The 16,816-nt window shown below is 36.0% G+C and overlaps 1 protein-coding gene across 1 annotated transcript; it reads left to right on the forward strand.

Moving 5' to 3' along the window:
* Window positions 1-226: 226 nt before the first annotated feature.
* On the forward strand, window positions 227-16,782 carry LOC135135044 (hemicentin-2-like). Its single transcript, XM_064063984.1, has 6 exons — window positions 227-451; window positions 505-581; window positions 2,131-2,343; window positions 13,299-13,561; window positions 13,623-13,836; window positions 16,126-16,782. Exons 2-6 carry the CDS (start codon window positions 536-538, stop codon window positions 16,227-16,229), a joined length of 840 nt encoding a protein of 279 aa, XP_063920054.1. The 5' UTR covers window positions 227-451; window positions 505-535; the 3' UTR covers window positions 16,230-16,782.
* The last annotated feature ends 34 nt before the right edge of the window (window positions 16,783-16,816 follow it).

Genomic DNA, 16,816 nt, shown 5'->3' on the forward strand with positions numbered 1-16,816 from the left:
ACACTTACCTCTCACAAATTTAGCAATTACTGAATTGAATTGTACCATGGCATTACTATCAACATTTAAGCTAAAATATACAAAGCCTTATTCTACAGAATGACCAGACCGAATTTTTTAATTTCTTTAAAAAATGCGTTACAAACGTGTGCTAAACTTTGACCCCTCTGGTTATTTTTTTTTATCTTTTAATAAGACAAGTGCGTTTTTAAATTTAGATTATCGTTGTGTTTAAAGTTGTGAGAACGGTAGGACAAATAGCGTTTTTTGGGTTTATTTGCTTGGGGTTGATCATCTCTGAAGCCCAACTTTCTTTCTTGATCTTCCACATCTTCCGTACGCGCAAGCGTATCGTTCTTTTAAAAACCCAATTTTTATCTCGCGAATGTTGTGGACTTCAAGTTTGCATCTGGTTGTGTATTGTGGAATGAAATAAAAAATAAAAAAGAAAGTACGGATAGTGTCGTGATCCAAGTTTATGTAATAATTCTTGATTTTGTATAGTTTCGCCTGTTTTGTTATTTTCGAAGAAAACATGCCAATCAAAATTGCAGGATTTATTTTTATAATTTTATATTCTGGTAAGAATTCTTTTATTTTTCTTGTTTCGTTGTACCTTTTATACTTTTATTAAAAATATTCATTTGTTCATAAATAAAATTTAAGTTTATTGCTATTATATTGTTAAAATTATAGTTTATAAATTTAAGTATAAACTCAGGAACTATGGAAATTAATGTAATTATGCTTATTAGTATTGCAAGTAATTGACGTGGTAGTTCGACTTGTTCCTATATTTTAGTCTTGAAGCTATAGGTACTTAAGGCATCTGCTTACACCACTCAAACTTCTCATTCTAAAAATCCAACCAGTGGTATTAGAACATGCCATTTTCGAAACTACCGTAAAGGTAGCTGGATCACTAAAGAACAGTTGGTAATAAAGGTTCGAGGGAACTTTACTGCGACTGTGAGATGGAGAAATAATCAGAATATCATTTATCATAGAGGGTCATGATAATCATTGACTTACATTAAAGGTCAAGTCAAAAATATCAGTGTCGTTAGGTCAGCTTATCTTTTTTTTACGAGAAGGAAAATTTGCCGCACGAGCCGAAGTCGAGTGCGCAAATCCGCCGAGTAAAAAAACGCCACTTTACTCACGAGTCGCATACAAAATTTTTTTCGCGTTCGTAACAAAACTCAACACCCACCAACTTCAAAAACTTTATATTTTGGAACATAGATATTAAATGTAGCCGTATTTGCCGTCTTGACAATTTTTTCGGGGGTGCACGAGAAATCTTAATCGCTGTCCGATTTCATTGTCCGACCACACAAATTACCACAACACACCGAGAAAATTAATATTATACAAACCATTTGTGTTGATGAATTATGATAGCAACGGCAGGCTTCTATATTTTACTTCCGTTAAAAAATGACACGCTACGACACTTTTTTTCACTCAAATACGTGAAAAAATGAAACGCTATGACACTTTTTTTCACGCTTCTAGTGCGATGAAATAAACGTATCCTTTATAAACAAAAATTAATAAAAAATGTTACACTTTTTTTAACGAACGTTAAAAAATGATATTTAACAATAAAATAATGTTGGGTGAGAAAACGTTTGCTCATTTTAATACAGATCTGCTTAACGCAGATTATTGCAATAAAATTAAGAAATAATTAAAATATTATTACTTGCACAAATTATCTGCTAGTCGACACTTTTCGTTTTCATCTTTCATCTTCGAGCTTTTGAAAAACTTAGATTAGCTAGTATTGCCTCAAACTTCACTTAATTTTAAAAAAGCAAAAAGCAAGTCACCAGTTTAAAAATTATTAATTTAACTACTGATCGTTATTTTATTAAAGAACCACTATTGACACATAATGTACAAATTAGCAAAAAAAAAAATGAAGACAAATAAACGCAGAATTAAATGTAATTTAACAAAATAACTCTCTTAGCTAGAAGCTTACAGGTTTTAGTTCTCTAGTATAATTGTATATTGGCAGAGGTCCATTCTTTTAGTTTAGTTTCACATTTGGTATGTTCAGTTAAATATTGTCTACCAGTAATGTACTTTTCAAAAACTTTATTTGTTGTTTTTCGTTTTCAGTTAACTGCAGTCCTTCGGAATCAAACGATTTTGATTCAGTCAGCGATTACAATATGCAAAATGACTACTATGGTGGAAGTTATGAAGACTATAATATGGAAGAAACGGCAACCGTAACGACTGAGCCTCCGTTACAAATAAATACACGTGATGAAACATTTATTAGAGATATTGGTGCAAAAGTTGTCTTACCTTGCGAAATTGCTGGTATCAGTAAGTATTATAGTAAAACATGGCAGGATTTTCGTAATACCAAAGTATCAAATTAATTGTGTAATTATTTCTCCCCTTGTGCCACTTTGTCATTGTTACAGAAACAGAAACAAACTTTTGTAGGCCAAATTTAAAAAGATTGGTCGAAAGTTGTTTCAACACAATTTCCCTCGCTTCTGAAGTAGATACTATGAAACATTTCCAGCATTTTAGAAAAATTATAAAATTTGATTTTGCGGATTTTATTTTTTTTATGAGAACCCCTATAAGTTGAAATAAACATATGTAAGTATATAATGTTATAGTAAATGTAAAGAAGCGTGCTACGCGTATGTTTCAAAAGAGTTTTTACTTTACAAGTTTTTGTGATGACGTCATCAACATTTTTTAAAGGATACGTACTTATATCTACTTGGATTGGTGCAGTGTACCTAATACTATAATAATTTTACAAAGTCTTGTAAAATAAAAACTCATTTGAAACATACGCCTAGCACGCTTCTTTACATTTACTGTAACATTATATACTTACATATGTTTATTTACTGTTATTAAACAGTATTGTATTCCCAAATTTTCGGGAAAAAAGAATGAGCCGTTCTTGATTTGACCAATAAAATAAATTGATTTATTCATACACTTTTTGAGCCACCTGCATAAGCAAATCTAAAAAATATGAAAGTCTAATCAAGTATGGAGTGACAATATTTTGCATAACTTGAAGAGGATTTATTCGACAAAATTTTGAGATGACGTCATAAATTTTTTAAATGAATACATTTTGATTAACGACGTACCAACATTACGATAACCTTAAAACGTTTGCAAGATTTCAAAGTATTCAGTTTCGCAGCTACTGATTTATTCAATAAAAATAAACTGAGTCATTCATTAATTTTTTTGAGACACTCTGTATAAGCAAATCTAAAAAATATGAATGCATTGATAAATTAATAGACTTATATTATTTTGCCCATTTTAGATAGGTAAAACAGGTATTCGGTAAAATTTTGAGGAGACGTCATCAATTTTTGGGGGAATAAACAAATATATTTTTTACAAGATTTCAAAGCATCCGGTATTTCAGATTCAAAATTAAATTGCAAAATGTTATGTAATTTAGTTTTTTCCCCAAAAATCCCGGCGGTTCGAGTAAAAACTCAACACGGATTCATAAACTACGCGTAGGACTATGTTATTTGATACAATTTAAAACCTATGTACTATGTATAATTTTGAGATGACGTCATCATTTTATTACGCGACGTGAAACTGCGCATTGAGGCGTTAGCCGAGATGGGGCAACACGTCAAGTAATAAAAGACATTTTTGCCTCCCATAGCATACAAGATTTTTTGTAATTTAGTGTTCATTTGTAGATATTTTTTCAAAAAATTTTGATTTAACTGTTAATCGTAATAAGGATCGTAGATTGCAGTGTTCCGTTGATACGGAAATGAAAGCGTTGCTATTTACATATTTTTGCAAAAACGCAAAAAACAAATTATGCGTTGTACTTTTTCGTTAATTTCATCAGTGTTTTTGTGTGTGACGCCGTCTTTGTATTAATAATCTTACGAAACATGAGTGATTCAGAAGATGATGTGCCGTTTGAGGCTGAAAACGTTGCCAAAGAAGCAATTTCAAATTTATTACCGTCAAACTCGAAGGAATTGTATGAAATGGCTTACAAACGCTATGAAGATTGGTGTTAGCTGAAGAATGTCAAAATTACGTCAGAAAAGGAAATTCTTGCGTACTTTTCCAAAAAAGTAAAAAGCCAAAAAGCGTCTACAGTGTGGAACCAATATTCAATGTTGCGACCAACGATAGGAATAGCAAAATGTAGATATAAGTAAATTTATACATTTGATTGCTTTTTTAAAGCGAAACGCTGAAGGTTATAAACCGAAAAAATTGGTCTAAAGAGTTTAGACAGTACTTCTCTCGCTGTCGGAAACGTGACGACTGCATGCCTATTATATTTTTTTTTCGCAGTAGATTTCAAAGAATTCGGTTTTGTAGTTCCTGAGTAAACCAATAAAATAAATTTCCGCATTCATTTTTTTTTTGAGTCACCCGGTATATGCAAATTCAAAAAATATGAATGGAATGATAAATTACAAGTACAGACACATCATATTTTGTATATTCTAGACAGGGGGTAAGCAAATATGTATATTTTGACTAAACACTTTTTATGCTCTTTATAACCTTAAAACATCTGCAAGATTTCAAAGCATTCGGTTTTGTAGTTCCTGATTAACTCAATAAAATAAATTCACGCAATCATTAATTTTTTTGAGTTACCCTGTATATGCATATCGAAATAATTTGAATGGAATGATAAATCACCATATTTTGTACATTTTAGATAGGATTTATTCAGCAAAATTTTGTGGTGACGTCATAAATTTTTTAGGGGGGACGATCAAATACATTTTGATCAAAAATTTACCATGCTTATGATAATTTTAAAACATCTTCAAGATTTCAAAGCATTCGGTTTTGTAGTTCCTGAGTAAATAAGTAAAATAAATTTACGCATTTATTAATTTTTTTGAGTCACCCTGTATATGCAAATCCAAAAAATATGAATGGAGTGATATATCACAAGTACAGACTTATCATATTTTGTACATTTTAGATAGGATTTATTCGGCAAACTTTTGAGCTGACGTCATCAAGTTTTTGGAGGGGATAACCAAATATATTTTGACTAAAGGTTTATGATGCTCTTTATAGCCTTAAAACATCTGCAACATTTCAAAACATTCGGGTTAGCAGATTATATATTATATATCATTCCATTCATATTTTTTGAATTTGCATATACCGGGTGACTCAAAAAAAATAATGAAATCTACTGCGAAAAAAAATATAATAGGCATGCAGTCGTCACGTTTCCGACAGCGAGGGAAGTACTGTCTAAACTCTTTAGACCAATTTTTGTTACTAGTGATCAAAAGAGTAATATTTCGTAACAGAAAATGCACTAAATTACAAAAACGAATGATCAATTCACGGAATCAATTTTCTGTAAATATTTTTGACACTCTTCAGTTAGTAAGTACAATACGAAAATGACGATCTCTCGTTGCCGTTTGTCTGTTGTGTGTTAATCGCGGAAAAAAATCGAGACGTTCACATACAAAACTGACGCTCTAATTAACATAATTCTGTTTGTTTCAACGACGGTGATGGCATGCATTTACAGTAACCCTGCTCGTCAAACTGTAAAACAATAAAACCATATTTAGAAACTGATTTACACTTATTTAAACAGAACTTTCTTCGCCTCTGAATTACAATCATGCAAATGCAGTTTCTTAGATAAATTATAAACTACAGGTACAGGGGAAGAAATACAGTATAATAATAACAGTAAGGACTTCGACGTGCAGTATCGGTCCGAGCTGACCGAGTTTGGACTTGTAGTAGTGTTTTAACAAACAGTTAATTTTAAAAGTTCGAACCGCATCCAGAATTTCAAGTTGTGCTTCTCCTTCAAGTCATCGACGTAATTTGAGGCCACTTTGGTTCTTCACTTGAAGAGCCGAACAGTATGTCACAAGATAGTGTCATGAACAGTTGATTGATAAGCCAGCAGAAATAGTGGAAGATCCCCAATTTTTCTGATGTTCGGCTACCACCTTCAAGAGATATTCTTCCAAGGTACGATTGAACCGTTCCATCTAACTGCGGATGCAAAAACGTAGTTCGTGTCTTCAGTAACCCTTTGAAATAGGTTTGACTCGAAGTTTGCGTTGAGAGGAGTGTCCGTTCGAGGGGATCGTACCGGTATTGTCTGGGGAAGGGAGGTCTATGGAGGACAGAAATGATCCCCGGAACTAAACACTCTGGGGGGTGGTGGAAATCCGATCTGGGGTTTTCCCTTGTCCAGATATGCAGGTTGGGGCTGCCATGCCTTAGTGATTGCCGGCTTAGACGACCGTGAAGGCAGTTCATTGAAGGCGGGTTGGAAATAAGCGTGCCCTCCCGAAAATAAAGTCCTGGCGTGGGGTCGTCAAAATAGCCTCACGAAGAAGCTCCTACGTGTTTGTCCCGTGCGTGTAGACCCTTAAAGAGGGATGAAGGAATCCTGGAGGTTGAGCCCTCCTTTCTGCGATCTAGTTACCAAGGTTGAGCGATATGCATCTTTGGTCTGGATTTTCACCAAAACAGGAGGTCGAGACTAATCGATCTCAGATCAATCGGGTGCATCGTCCGATCAGACCGCCGACAGGGTGATTCCTTGGGGGAAATGTGATCTGAGTACGAGTAGCGGCACTTGCTGAGGCTGTGTACCGCAGGATGAGCTTCCCTGGAGGCTATATCCTTCTGCTAGCTATGACATCGAAGTCTGACTTCCCCTTGTTGAACTCCGTGGTGGGTGGGGACGTAGAAGGACGAAATCAAAATCCAAATGTATGGATAACTCAACAAAAAAACACACTGAGGAAGTCCCTTGGGGTACACCTCAAACTGAAAATCCAGCCACTATGGGGCTGCAGCCTCCTAAAAGGAAGCGAATCTGCAAGGCAGAGGAAGGCTCGCTTGCAAACGGAGGCGGCAAATGCTGATCCGTCGAAATCAGGCCCATCTTCCTCTGGGTTAAGCCCCTCAGGGTCAAAAAAGGGAGTGCGCTCTTCAACCTCCGCACCTGCGGTAGCACAAAAGGAAAATAGAATGAAGAAACAGAAGACCGCCTCTTAAGAGCACAGCTACAGGGAGGTAACTGCAAGTCACATCCGTGCATCTGTAATTGATGTACAGCATCCACTTGGTAAGCTAACTACTGACTAGGTGAAATTAGTACAAAATGAACTGATGGGAGCACTTGATAGACAACTTGAATAGTGCCTGGCATCGGGAAGACATGCAGCCACTTTCAAGGGCATTAAGTACACAGGGGAAATCTTAAGGATAACCTGTGAGGACGAGGTGTCTCTGGAGTGCGTAAAGCAAACAATGCGCTCTCTAACACCCTTGTGGGCAGGCACACAACTTTACGTGGCCCCTGTGGCTGAGCTACGAGTACCAAAGCTGGTGAGGGCGACTCTCCTGTGGATACCGGACCACCGGTGGATTAAAACGTCGTACTTCACCGCGTAGGGGATCAGAACCAATGGACCCGCTTAAAAAAATGGTTTCTTTTCCATCACGAAGCCAAATCCGAGGCTGCCTCTCAACGCAACCTGTTCGTGTTTGGTCTTGGGATGGATGAGACCCACACAATCAGGGAGAGAAAGGGCAGGATCAACTATATGCTATCCTCCTTCAATCTAAAACTTAAGGAGAACGAGGCGTCGACTAAGGAAGGGCAGACCCCTATGGAAGAGGCAAAAACCCCAGGGAATGGAGCCTCTACCAGTGGGAGCGGGTCCGCCTGAGACATAAGCCTCCTGTCTCCTAAGATAGGAATGAGATTTTTCGTTGTAGGGATGGCGCTTTTTAACACTACAGCAATAATCCAAGAACCCTGGATAGTAAAATCCAGGAACGCGGGGCTGAACAATTTAAATAGCACTGTTGTTTCAGGTGCCACAATAGAATTTCCAAGGACATGTATTTACATTTCCAGGAATATTAAAGTCGTTCTCCTACGTCAGGTCAGCTCTAGGGATGTGACTGCGGTAAATGTTAAGTGTAACATAGGACGAGGCGAAGAACAATCTGGTAATAGTATCCGTGTATTTACCACACCACAAGGAGCACATGAACCATGCCCAACATGGGAGATGGTCAACTTGGTGAACAACTATGACATCGTAAATGTAAACCTCATCATCGGTACCGATGCAAATGCCCACTGTCTGGTGTGGGGAAGCAAAGATACTAATGAAGGAAGACGAACATTAGCTAAATATCTTTTAGCAACAAATCTAGAGATTCTCAATCGAGGTTGCGAACCAATTTTCGTAACATCGCTTAGTCAGACAGTAATAGAAAGTACACTGGCTACATGGGTTATCTCACAATATATAATAGAATGCCACGTCTGTAAAGAGGGGTTAATGTCAGACCATAAATGGATTATGTATATGTTAAAATGTATAGACATAGAGACATAGACGTACAGGAACCTTAGGCTGACGGACCGGGTTTTATACAGTGAAGAACTGGAAGACCAACTGGGGATTTCCGTACAGTTGATATCTATAGAATATAAATCGACAGAAGACATAGAGAAGACTTTGACCATTATTATCAATGACTGTCTAATGTTGCCCCCTAAAGGAGAAAGCCCTGGGCAAAGGTACACCATAGTGGAACCAAAGGCTCAGCCTCCTTCAATCGGGATTAAGAAAACTTTTCAATGGAACAAAAAAATACTAAGAAAACTGAAGACTGGGGAGCCTATTAAGAGGACCGGAAATAGTTTAACACAGAATTAAGAAAGAAGAAACGAGAAACACATCAATCAGGTTTCCTAAAGAAAGAAGATGGTACTTTTACAGCCACCTGTAGAACTTTTGCTGTAGACTATGTTTCCAGATAGCACAAAAATTACTTATCATGCCAAAAGGGATGTGGCCGGTACGCAACTTTCCCCGAAGGACCGGTCGCTGGTGGCAAAGGTAGTCACGCAGGCCAGAATGGAGTAGGCAGTTGACAGCATTTCCCCATTTCTGGGGGTGGACGGTATCTATCCTTCCCTCTTGCAGACGGAAATGAGCAAATTACGCCCTGTCTTGGTGCCAATGCTTCGGGAGTGTGTGGCTTTCAGCTACATACTGGCTGCATGACAAAACGCAAAAGTTACATTTATACTTAAGCCAGGACGACAAGATTACATTTTGGCTAAATCCTATAGACCAGTTAGCTTAACATCATTCTTGCTGAAAACGCTAGAAAGACTAAGCGAAAAAGACATTCTGGAGATCCCTTTAAACAAACAATCTCTACATCCGAACCAATATGCCGATATCCCAGGAAGATCCACGGATACGGTCTTACACACACTTGTAAACCGTATAGAGTGAGAACAAATTCTCCACCTTAAGGATGTTCTTGGATGTTGAAGGAACGTTCTATAAAACGACCTTCAAAAGCATAGGATTAGCCTTACAGCAGTACGACGTGAACCCCACCCTGAGTAGCTGGGTGACTGGTATGTTGAGTAAGAGGGAAGTATTGATTATTGTAGGTGGCATTGAGATCGAAGTTGTTGTAGACAGGGGATGTCCTGTATTTTGTCCTGTACTGTGGAACACTGTCATTGACAGCCTGATACGTCGCCTCAATGATCTTGGCTACCATACAATTGGATACACAGATGATCTAACCATTTTGCTAACAGGAAAATACGTAGATGCATTACGTAAAATAATGCAAGCTGTAATAACAATAGTCGAGGAATCGTGTAGCAAGCATACCCTGTCCGAAAATAGAGAGAAGACGAAACTAATCATGATCACTAGGAGAAGGAAAATTGGCACACTACAGAGGCCAAAAATATTTAAAACATCGCTTCAACTTTTAGACGAAGTCAAATACTTGGGAGTTGTATTGGACTGACGACTAAGCATGTAGATGATAAAATGGAAAAACCAACCTCGGCACTTTGGCAATGTCGTAGGGTGGTGGGAAGGTCTTGCGGTTTAAAACCCAAGATTGCCCTCTGGATCTATTCTATACGGCAATAGTCAGACCGATGTTGTACTACGGGACTTTAGTTTGGTGGCTCAGAGCCAACGAATGTACAGTCAAAGTCGTTTATAGCGACTCCGCTTGTAGCGACAAGCCGGATATAACGACGGAATTGATCCAGTTTGTTTGGAAACCCATATACAGTAGGGTAAAAAAAGTCGGATATAACAACTTCGCTTGTAACGACGAATCCGGCAATAGCGACCAAAACTTGCTGGACAATACTTTTTTTCCTCCGGTTATAACGACAATTGCACTAGAATTAGTGAATGTCGATCATAATTTAGAAACTTGTGGTGACATAAGTGAAGAGGACATTGTAAAAAACTTGTCAGAAGACCTTAGAGAAGATTTGGAAGAAAATGACGATGAAGACGTTGATGATCAAGTGCCATCATGTGCGGAAGCCCTTCAAGCTGTTTCTATTATAAAAAAATTCGTTACTTTTGAAGGTTTAAAAGATAGTAAACTATTGAGCTGTACACTAGACACTAAACTGACAGGTATTTATTACAAAAATAAATGTACCGGACAGAGTAAAATAACAGATTTTTTTACGTAAATTAAGTAACATTTCAGTATATATTTGTAGGTTCATATATGTATGTATATGTGACTACTGAAGTATGTACCTACTTATAACTACTACATGATCCTTGGATGTATTTTCCTTTCTGACTTGCGCCTATGTACGTGTATTAAATATTACAATTTGTTTAAATAAAGTTGTAATATTTATAAAATTAGCATTCATCGGTTATAACGACTTCCGGTTATAACGACGAAAATTTCAAGGTCCCTTCGATGTCGTTATAACCGGATTATACTGTATTTGCATATCTGAAAATAAACTAAAATGTATTTATTGTAATTCGTCCCCACTTGTGTCACTTTTAGAATCATTACCAACTTCTATTGTAATTTCTGGTCCTGTCCCTTTCAATAACATTGCTCGTCCACTCCATTCATTAATAACTTTTTCAGTGCGTTCAATACATTTTTTCCATGCATTTGCATCACACTTACTTAAAGAATGTTCCCACATATGCAATATTTAATCATCACCATAACCTTCTTCACCTATTTGTTTATTGTGGTAAGTTAGCCCAAATTAATTCAATAACGCTAAACTGACAGCGGTAAGGGGGAAGGCGTTTTACTGCATGTCCATTTTGTTGCAGCAATCGATATAATTACTTAGGTTTTCATGTTGTTTGGCTAAGTATAATAGTTCATTCTTATGCATAAACGGTTAATATCTTACACTGTTCTTAACTAGCCATTGCTGAATATCAGATTTTCGCTAGGATGTACAAGGTTGTTTTTCAGCGGTAATGGATAACGCTTCATGGTATGATAATCGGTGAAGGTTCTTTTAAATTTGGTATCAACTTCTCATCACACCATTTAGTGACCATCTCAGCATTCATTTCTCCGTGATAGTCCATTAAAGTTACATCCTGCATGCAATGTAGTGTAGCACTTGCCATCATGACCTTGTGGCCTTACAACGTTCTTACTGCTACTATACTGCCAAGATTTTATGGCATTTATCTTTCATCTAAGATCACATTTCTCTTGAATTCGGATTCTAAATTTTCTATATACTTGCGTAAAAAATGGGCCCTCTGCGAAGTACTGACTGTTTTTAGTTTACTTGTACATTTCGATGAGATCTCTCTTGTGTGGTTCTCGTCGGATCTGGCAATCGAGCACGGTAATCACGTTTCATACGTCCCTGGCTTAGAACATTCCATACTTTTCTTAGGAGGCGCACCATTCTCTCGACCTTCAACTAGGCCATCTACTATTCGCTGTGAGAATTTTTCCAACAGCTTTTGCACCTTGTCCATTTCTTCCCTCTCTAATTCTGCCATTCTGACTTTTGGGTACGTTATTGCAGTCTCCACTTCCAGCCCACGAATTAGGGCATCAGATGATGTCTGGCACCTGGATACTCGTAGAATCTTCTAAACTTCGACCTACCGTTGATAAAGCTCTCAACCGCAAGCCTTCCATTTATATTTTTTAAATCTGCTTACACAGGGTGGCTCAAAAAAAAAATTAACGAATTAGTCAGTCAATTTATTCTATTGATTAAATCAAGAACGACTCACTCTATTTTCCCAGAAAATTTTGGGAATACAATACTGTTATTACTAGTATTACACTACACCAATCCAAGTTGATATAAGCTTTCTTGCAAATATGTTAATAACCTCATCACAAAATTTTGTAGAGTAAATACTTATTTGAAACAAACGCGTAGCACGCTTCTTTACATTCACTTTAACATTACACATGCATATGTGCATTTCAATTTATGGGGGTTCTCATAAATAAATAAAAATCGGAACATCAAATTTTTTAATTTTTCGAAAATAATGGATAAGTATGTTTCATTGTACCTTATTCCAGGTACGGGGGAAGTTCTGTCGAAATCGAAACAACCTTCAGGCTTTTTTTTATATTCAATTCAAGATTTGATATACAGTGCTCTGGAAAACTGTAACATAATAGAATCTAAATTGCTAACCAGTATCTATCAGTTCCTCTCTACCGCAGGCTTCAACGGTTCAGAAAATTCGCGTCATGTGGAAATATTTATTTTATTTATTAGATTATGCAATATTTATTACAATATTATTAATTATTGTTTAGTTTATGATTCCCTTGTTGAAGTCTCAATTAAACATTTGTCACTCTTTTTCTGTGTAATAACTTTTGCCTTATCTTCTACAAAATAATTAATCTGACACCGTTCACTGCTTTTCCAATTTCTTTTGGGATCTTAGGAAGTTGTCACATTAAGTTCTCAGTCATGTATGCTCTAATAAATAAGTAAAAACATCATCTAATGATACATTAATTAAAAATATTAAAAATTCAAATATGACCGGCAATTTATAGATTCCTCGCGTTAGATAAAGAGGTGCTGAGATTTTATTATCAGCACTGATGCCATAATGTTTTGATACGTATCTCGCTTATGGATGATAAATTCTCACAGCTATATGAATTTAAGCTAAATTACTGGCATAATTTTTTTTTCGTTATAACAAGTTACTTCGAAAAAAACAAGCGATTCTGTTCTCTCAACTCATTAAAGTTTGTAAACTTCGCCATTTTATGTCCTTGTATAAATCTAAAGAACTACATATTTATCCACTTGATCAGTTTCTATTGTCCTCAAACGTGCAGTAGACGGCAAAAAAATTGTTATCTATTTTATGGAGTTTTGATATTTTAAGAACGAGAAAATCTTCAAAGTATGTACTAATTAACCCATTAAATATTTTCAGATTATGTGCAGTTCTGGACGAAGAATAATCCCGAAAGCAAGGAGATTCTTTTTCAAGGGGGACTTAGAATGACTGCTACACCAAATATGAAACTGTTAACAAATGGATCACTTGAAATTTCAAATTTACATGCACAAGACACGGGCGAATACGAATGTAAAGCAATGGATACGAAGCAAAATAGTCCAAAAATTCGACACAAAGTTATATTGAACGTACCTCCCCAAATTGAGCTTCTAGCAGCTAAGGACAATGTTACAATTGTACGTATATACATATTTAATTTTAAATTGTTTTGTGAAAGAATAATTTTTCATATTACAGTTAAAAAATGGGGACACATTGATACTAATTTGTAAAGCAAGTGGTTCTCCGAAGCCAGTTATTTCATGGCATAAAGGCCCTTCGAAATTTGATATACAAGGTGACGTTTTAGAAATTCCAAATGTTAAACATCATGATGGTGGTACATACAAGTGTGTAGCGGACAATAAAATTAGAGAACCAGCTTTTAGCTTCATAAATATTGAAGTAGAATGTAAGTATAAAGTTTGTAGTAAACATTCCATAAAAGATCAAGCGATCGCTAACTATAGAAAAAATGATGAAGTTCGAGACTGAGAGTCTGTCTGTCTGTCTGGTGTCTGTATCCATTTTTATTAGCCACGTAATCTCCGGAACTGCTGGGCCGATTGTTGCCAAATTTTGTATGTATATTAGAAATATCATGTAGATGGTCGAATGCTAAGCAAAATTTGGTTAATGAAAAAACGAAAATGAAGATTCTTCATTCATAAAGTACAACAGTGACACCGTTGACGTTTCTGATCGGGACGATCAGAACTAAGGAGGGGGCAGTGTTAGGAAATAAACCCAGACGCCGCCCCGGGCTTTCTAGTATGTACTATCACGGCCAAGAAAATGGAAACACCTGAATTGCTCATGTCATCGATTTTTTCTATTTAAGTGCAATTTCTCTGTCACGTTGACGTTAAAAGGCGTTAGAAAATCAGAGGCGTTCATTTTAAAGCGGATACAAAATAAATTTAACAAATTAAATTCTATTTAGCACCATTAATAAATTTAATATTTTGCTGCTGCTTCATTTTTCCTTATTACAGCATGTAATCTTCTATTCATAGACAAGACCGTGGTCCTTACATAGTTCTCATCAACATCGTGCCAAGCTTGTACTATTAATTCCATAATTCATTTTTTGTAAAGACCAAAAGTTTTCGACAGTGTTTAAGTTGGGACTTCTTGCAGGCCAGTCTAAGACATCTATTTCGTTGTTTTCGATTCATTCTTTAACAATTCTGGCTCTATGAATAGGACAATTGTCTTGTTGAAAAATGAAGTTATTTCCAGGAAATCTTTCTCTAGTGGTTGGCAACATAGGTAATATCATTTAATATATTTCGGTTAAACATCACCAGTTAGACGATTTTCTATATTGACACAGGCCCCTTTTCCTGGTGCGCTTGTCCACGCCCCCAGTTTACCGAAAATCGTCCCGTGTTACTTAAATTACAAATATATTTTTGTTCAAAACGTTGATTTCTTGGCCGATACACCCTGACCCTTCCATTATTGCAAGACTGGAAAGTCTTCTCGTCTCAGAAAACAATTCTATTCCAAAAATCGTCGTCTCTGTCTAAGTATTGAAGAGCGAATCCGATTCTCTTTCCTTATGATTGTTCTTCAGTTAAAATTGGTTTTCTTGCTGCTGCTCTATTGAACAACCTCGTCGACGAGCAGTTCTAATTGAACCTGGGAAGTTCACTTCTAGACGCCCTTCGACCAAAGATGAAAATGGTGATTGTTCCATATAATCAACCAGTAATTAACCAGCGGTTATCTTTGGCTGTCCAGATCCTACACGACGTTCGACCGTATTATGTTAGTTCCATTTTTTTTTAATTTCAGAAATACACCTATGTCAGGTGCGATCCGTCGCAATGACCACCCTTCTTCTAATTTCGCAATGATTCGAGTTTTTTCTCTGGTATTCAAGTGTCTGCGCATTTTTCAAAATTTTCACGAACTGACACTGACAGTACAATTTTTTTGAACAAAATTGTTGCGCCTATGATTTTATAACATCGGAAAGACATTTTCACAAAATAAAAAAAATGGTGTTTCCATTTTTTTGGCTGTAATAGTACGACAATGATGAGTGACTCATCGTCGGTGGCAGCGGACAAGAGACGCTCGCTAAAAAAACTCGAAAGCGGAAGTCGCGATGGATACTCCAGAAAAACTTTGATCGCGAAATATCAAGGGAAGTATGGGTTTAAATAGAGGCCACCTTTGGGAACGATTCATTCAGTCAATGAGAGAATCCAGTTAAGTTGCGCCGGAATTATTTTGTACATAATCGCTGTCATGTAAATTGGTGTTACTGAGAAATAAATTGTTGAGGCTTACCCACGCCGATTTTTAATTACCGATCAACGTAACAGTACTTTAAATATTTTTTACATTGTCCGTACGTTGCAGGGGCTTTGGGGATGTTATTTATGTCGCTGGTTTTTACTTTAGAGAGGTTATCGCAAAACGAAAATCGTAAAATCAAATTTTATAATTTTTTTAAAGATTTGTTGGATTATACCTCAAGCGCGAAGTTCTGTTGAAGTAGCATTCGAGCACGTTTTTCTTTCTATAATTTGCAAAGTAAAATTCGTTTTCCATGATAAACGCTTGGAAGCTAGATCTTAATTTGATGTGTGTACTAAGTTTATTTTTAATATTAATCAAATTCACTGCACTAAGAATGTTAAAACGTATATGTATACAAATTTAGTAACATTGTTGTTGATTTTTTCAGCTCCTGAACCGTCAGATTCGCCTTCCCTGACTCCAGCAAATTTACTTGTTAGCGTAGCTGTATTTGCAGTTTTTCAAATGAGGTCAGTATGGAAAAGGATATAAAAGTCCGTAAAATACCAAAATGCAACTGGGTATAACTTTCAGTACACTTATCGGTGGTTTAAAAGTGTAAAACAAAAAAAAAATATTTAGAAATTATTTTTAAGTAAGTTATAAAATACAATTACTCTTTTAAAAATTAAACTTTTGTACCGGAAACCGGAAGTTTAGTAACTGTACATATGTATACATACCTATTATACGCAGAGTTTTGTAAATTTTTGTGCTGATTTATTGAATAGGAAAGCTCTTCGTTAAATTTATCCAGTTAATCAAAAACAACACTAGTAAGTGCTACAAAATTTTACACATTAGAAATATGTCTTACAAGTAGAGCCCAAAAATTGATAAAATAAATCGTTGTTGCTTATTATACTTCTACATTTACGCAGAATTTTAAATATTTCAAAACGTGAAAGAACAAAATTTAATCGAGGATAGCATATTACGAAGTTTTTGAAATTTTTTTGTAGGTGGTTCATGAATTGATCTATTTAAATCCGCTTTTGTAATTTTGATGTATATGAATGTATAAATTAAATGAAACATAACATGAGTACTGTTTTTTTATTAATATCTACCATTGTGAT

The sequence above is a fragment of the Zophobas morio genome, unplaced genomic scaffold (assembly GCF_036711695.1).
Source record: "Zophobas morio isolate AGI-343-1 ecotype UQ-CSIRO unplaced genomic scaffold, CSIRO_AGI_Zmor_V1 ptg000024l, whole genome shotgun sequence".
NCBI lineage: Eukaryota > Metazoa > Arthropoda > Insecta > Coleoptera > Tenebrionidae > Zophobas > Zophobas morio.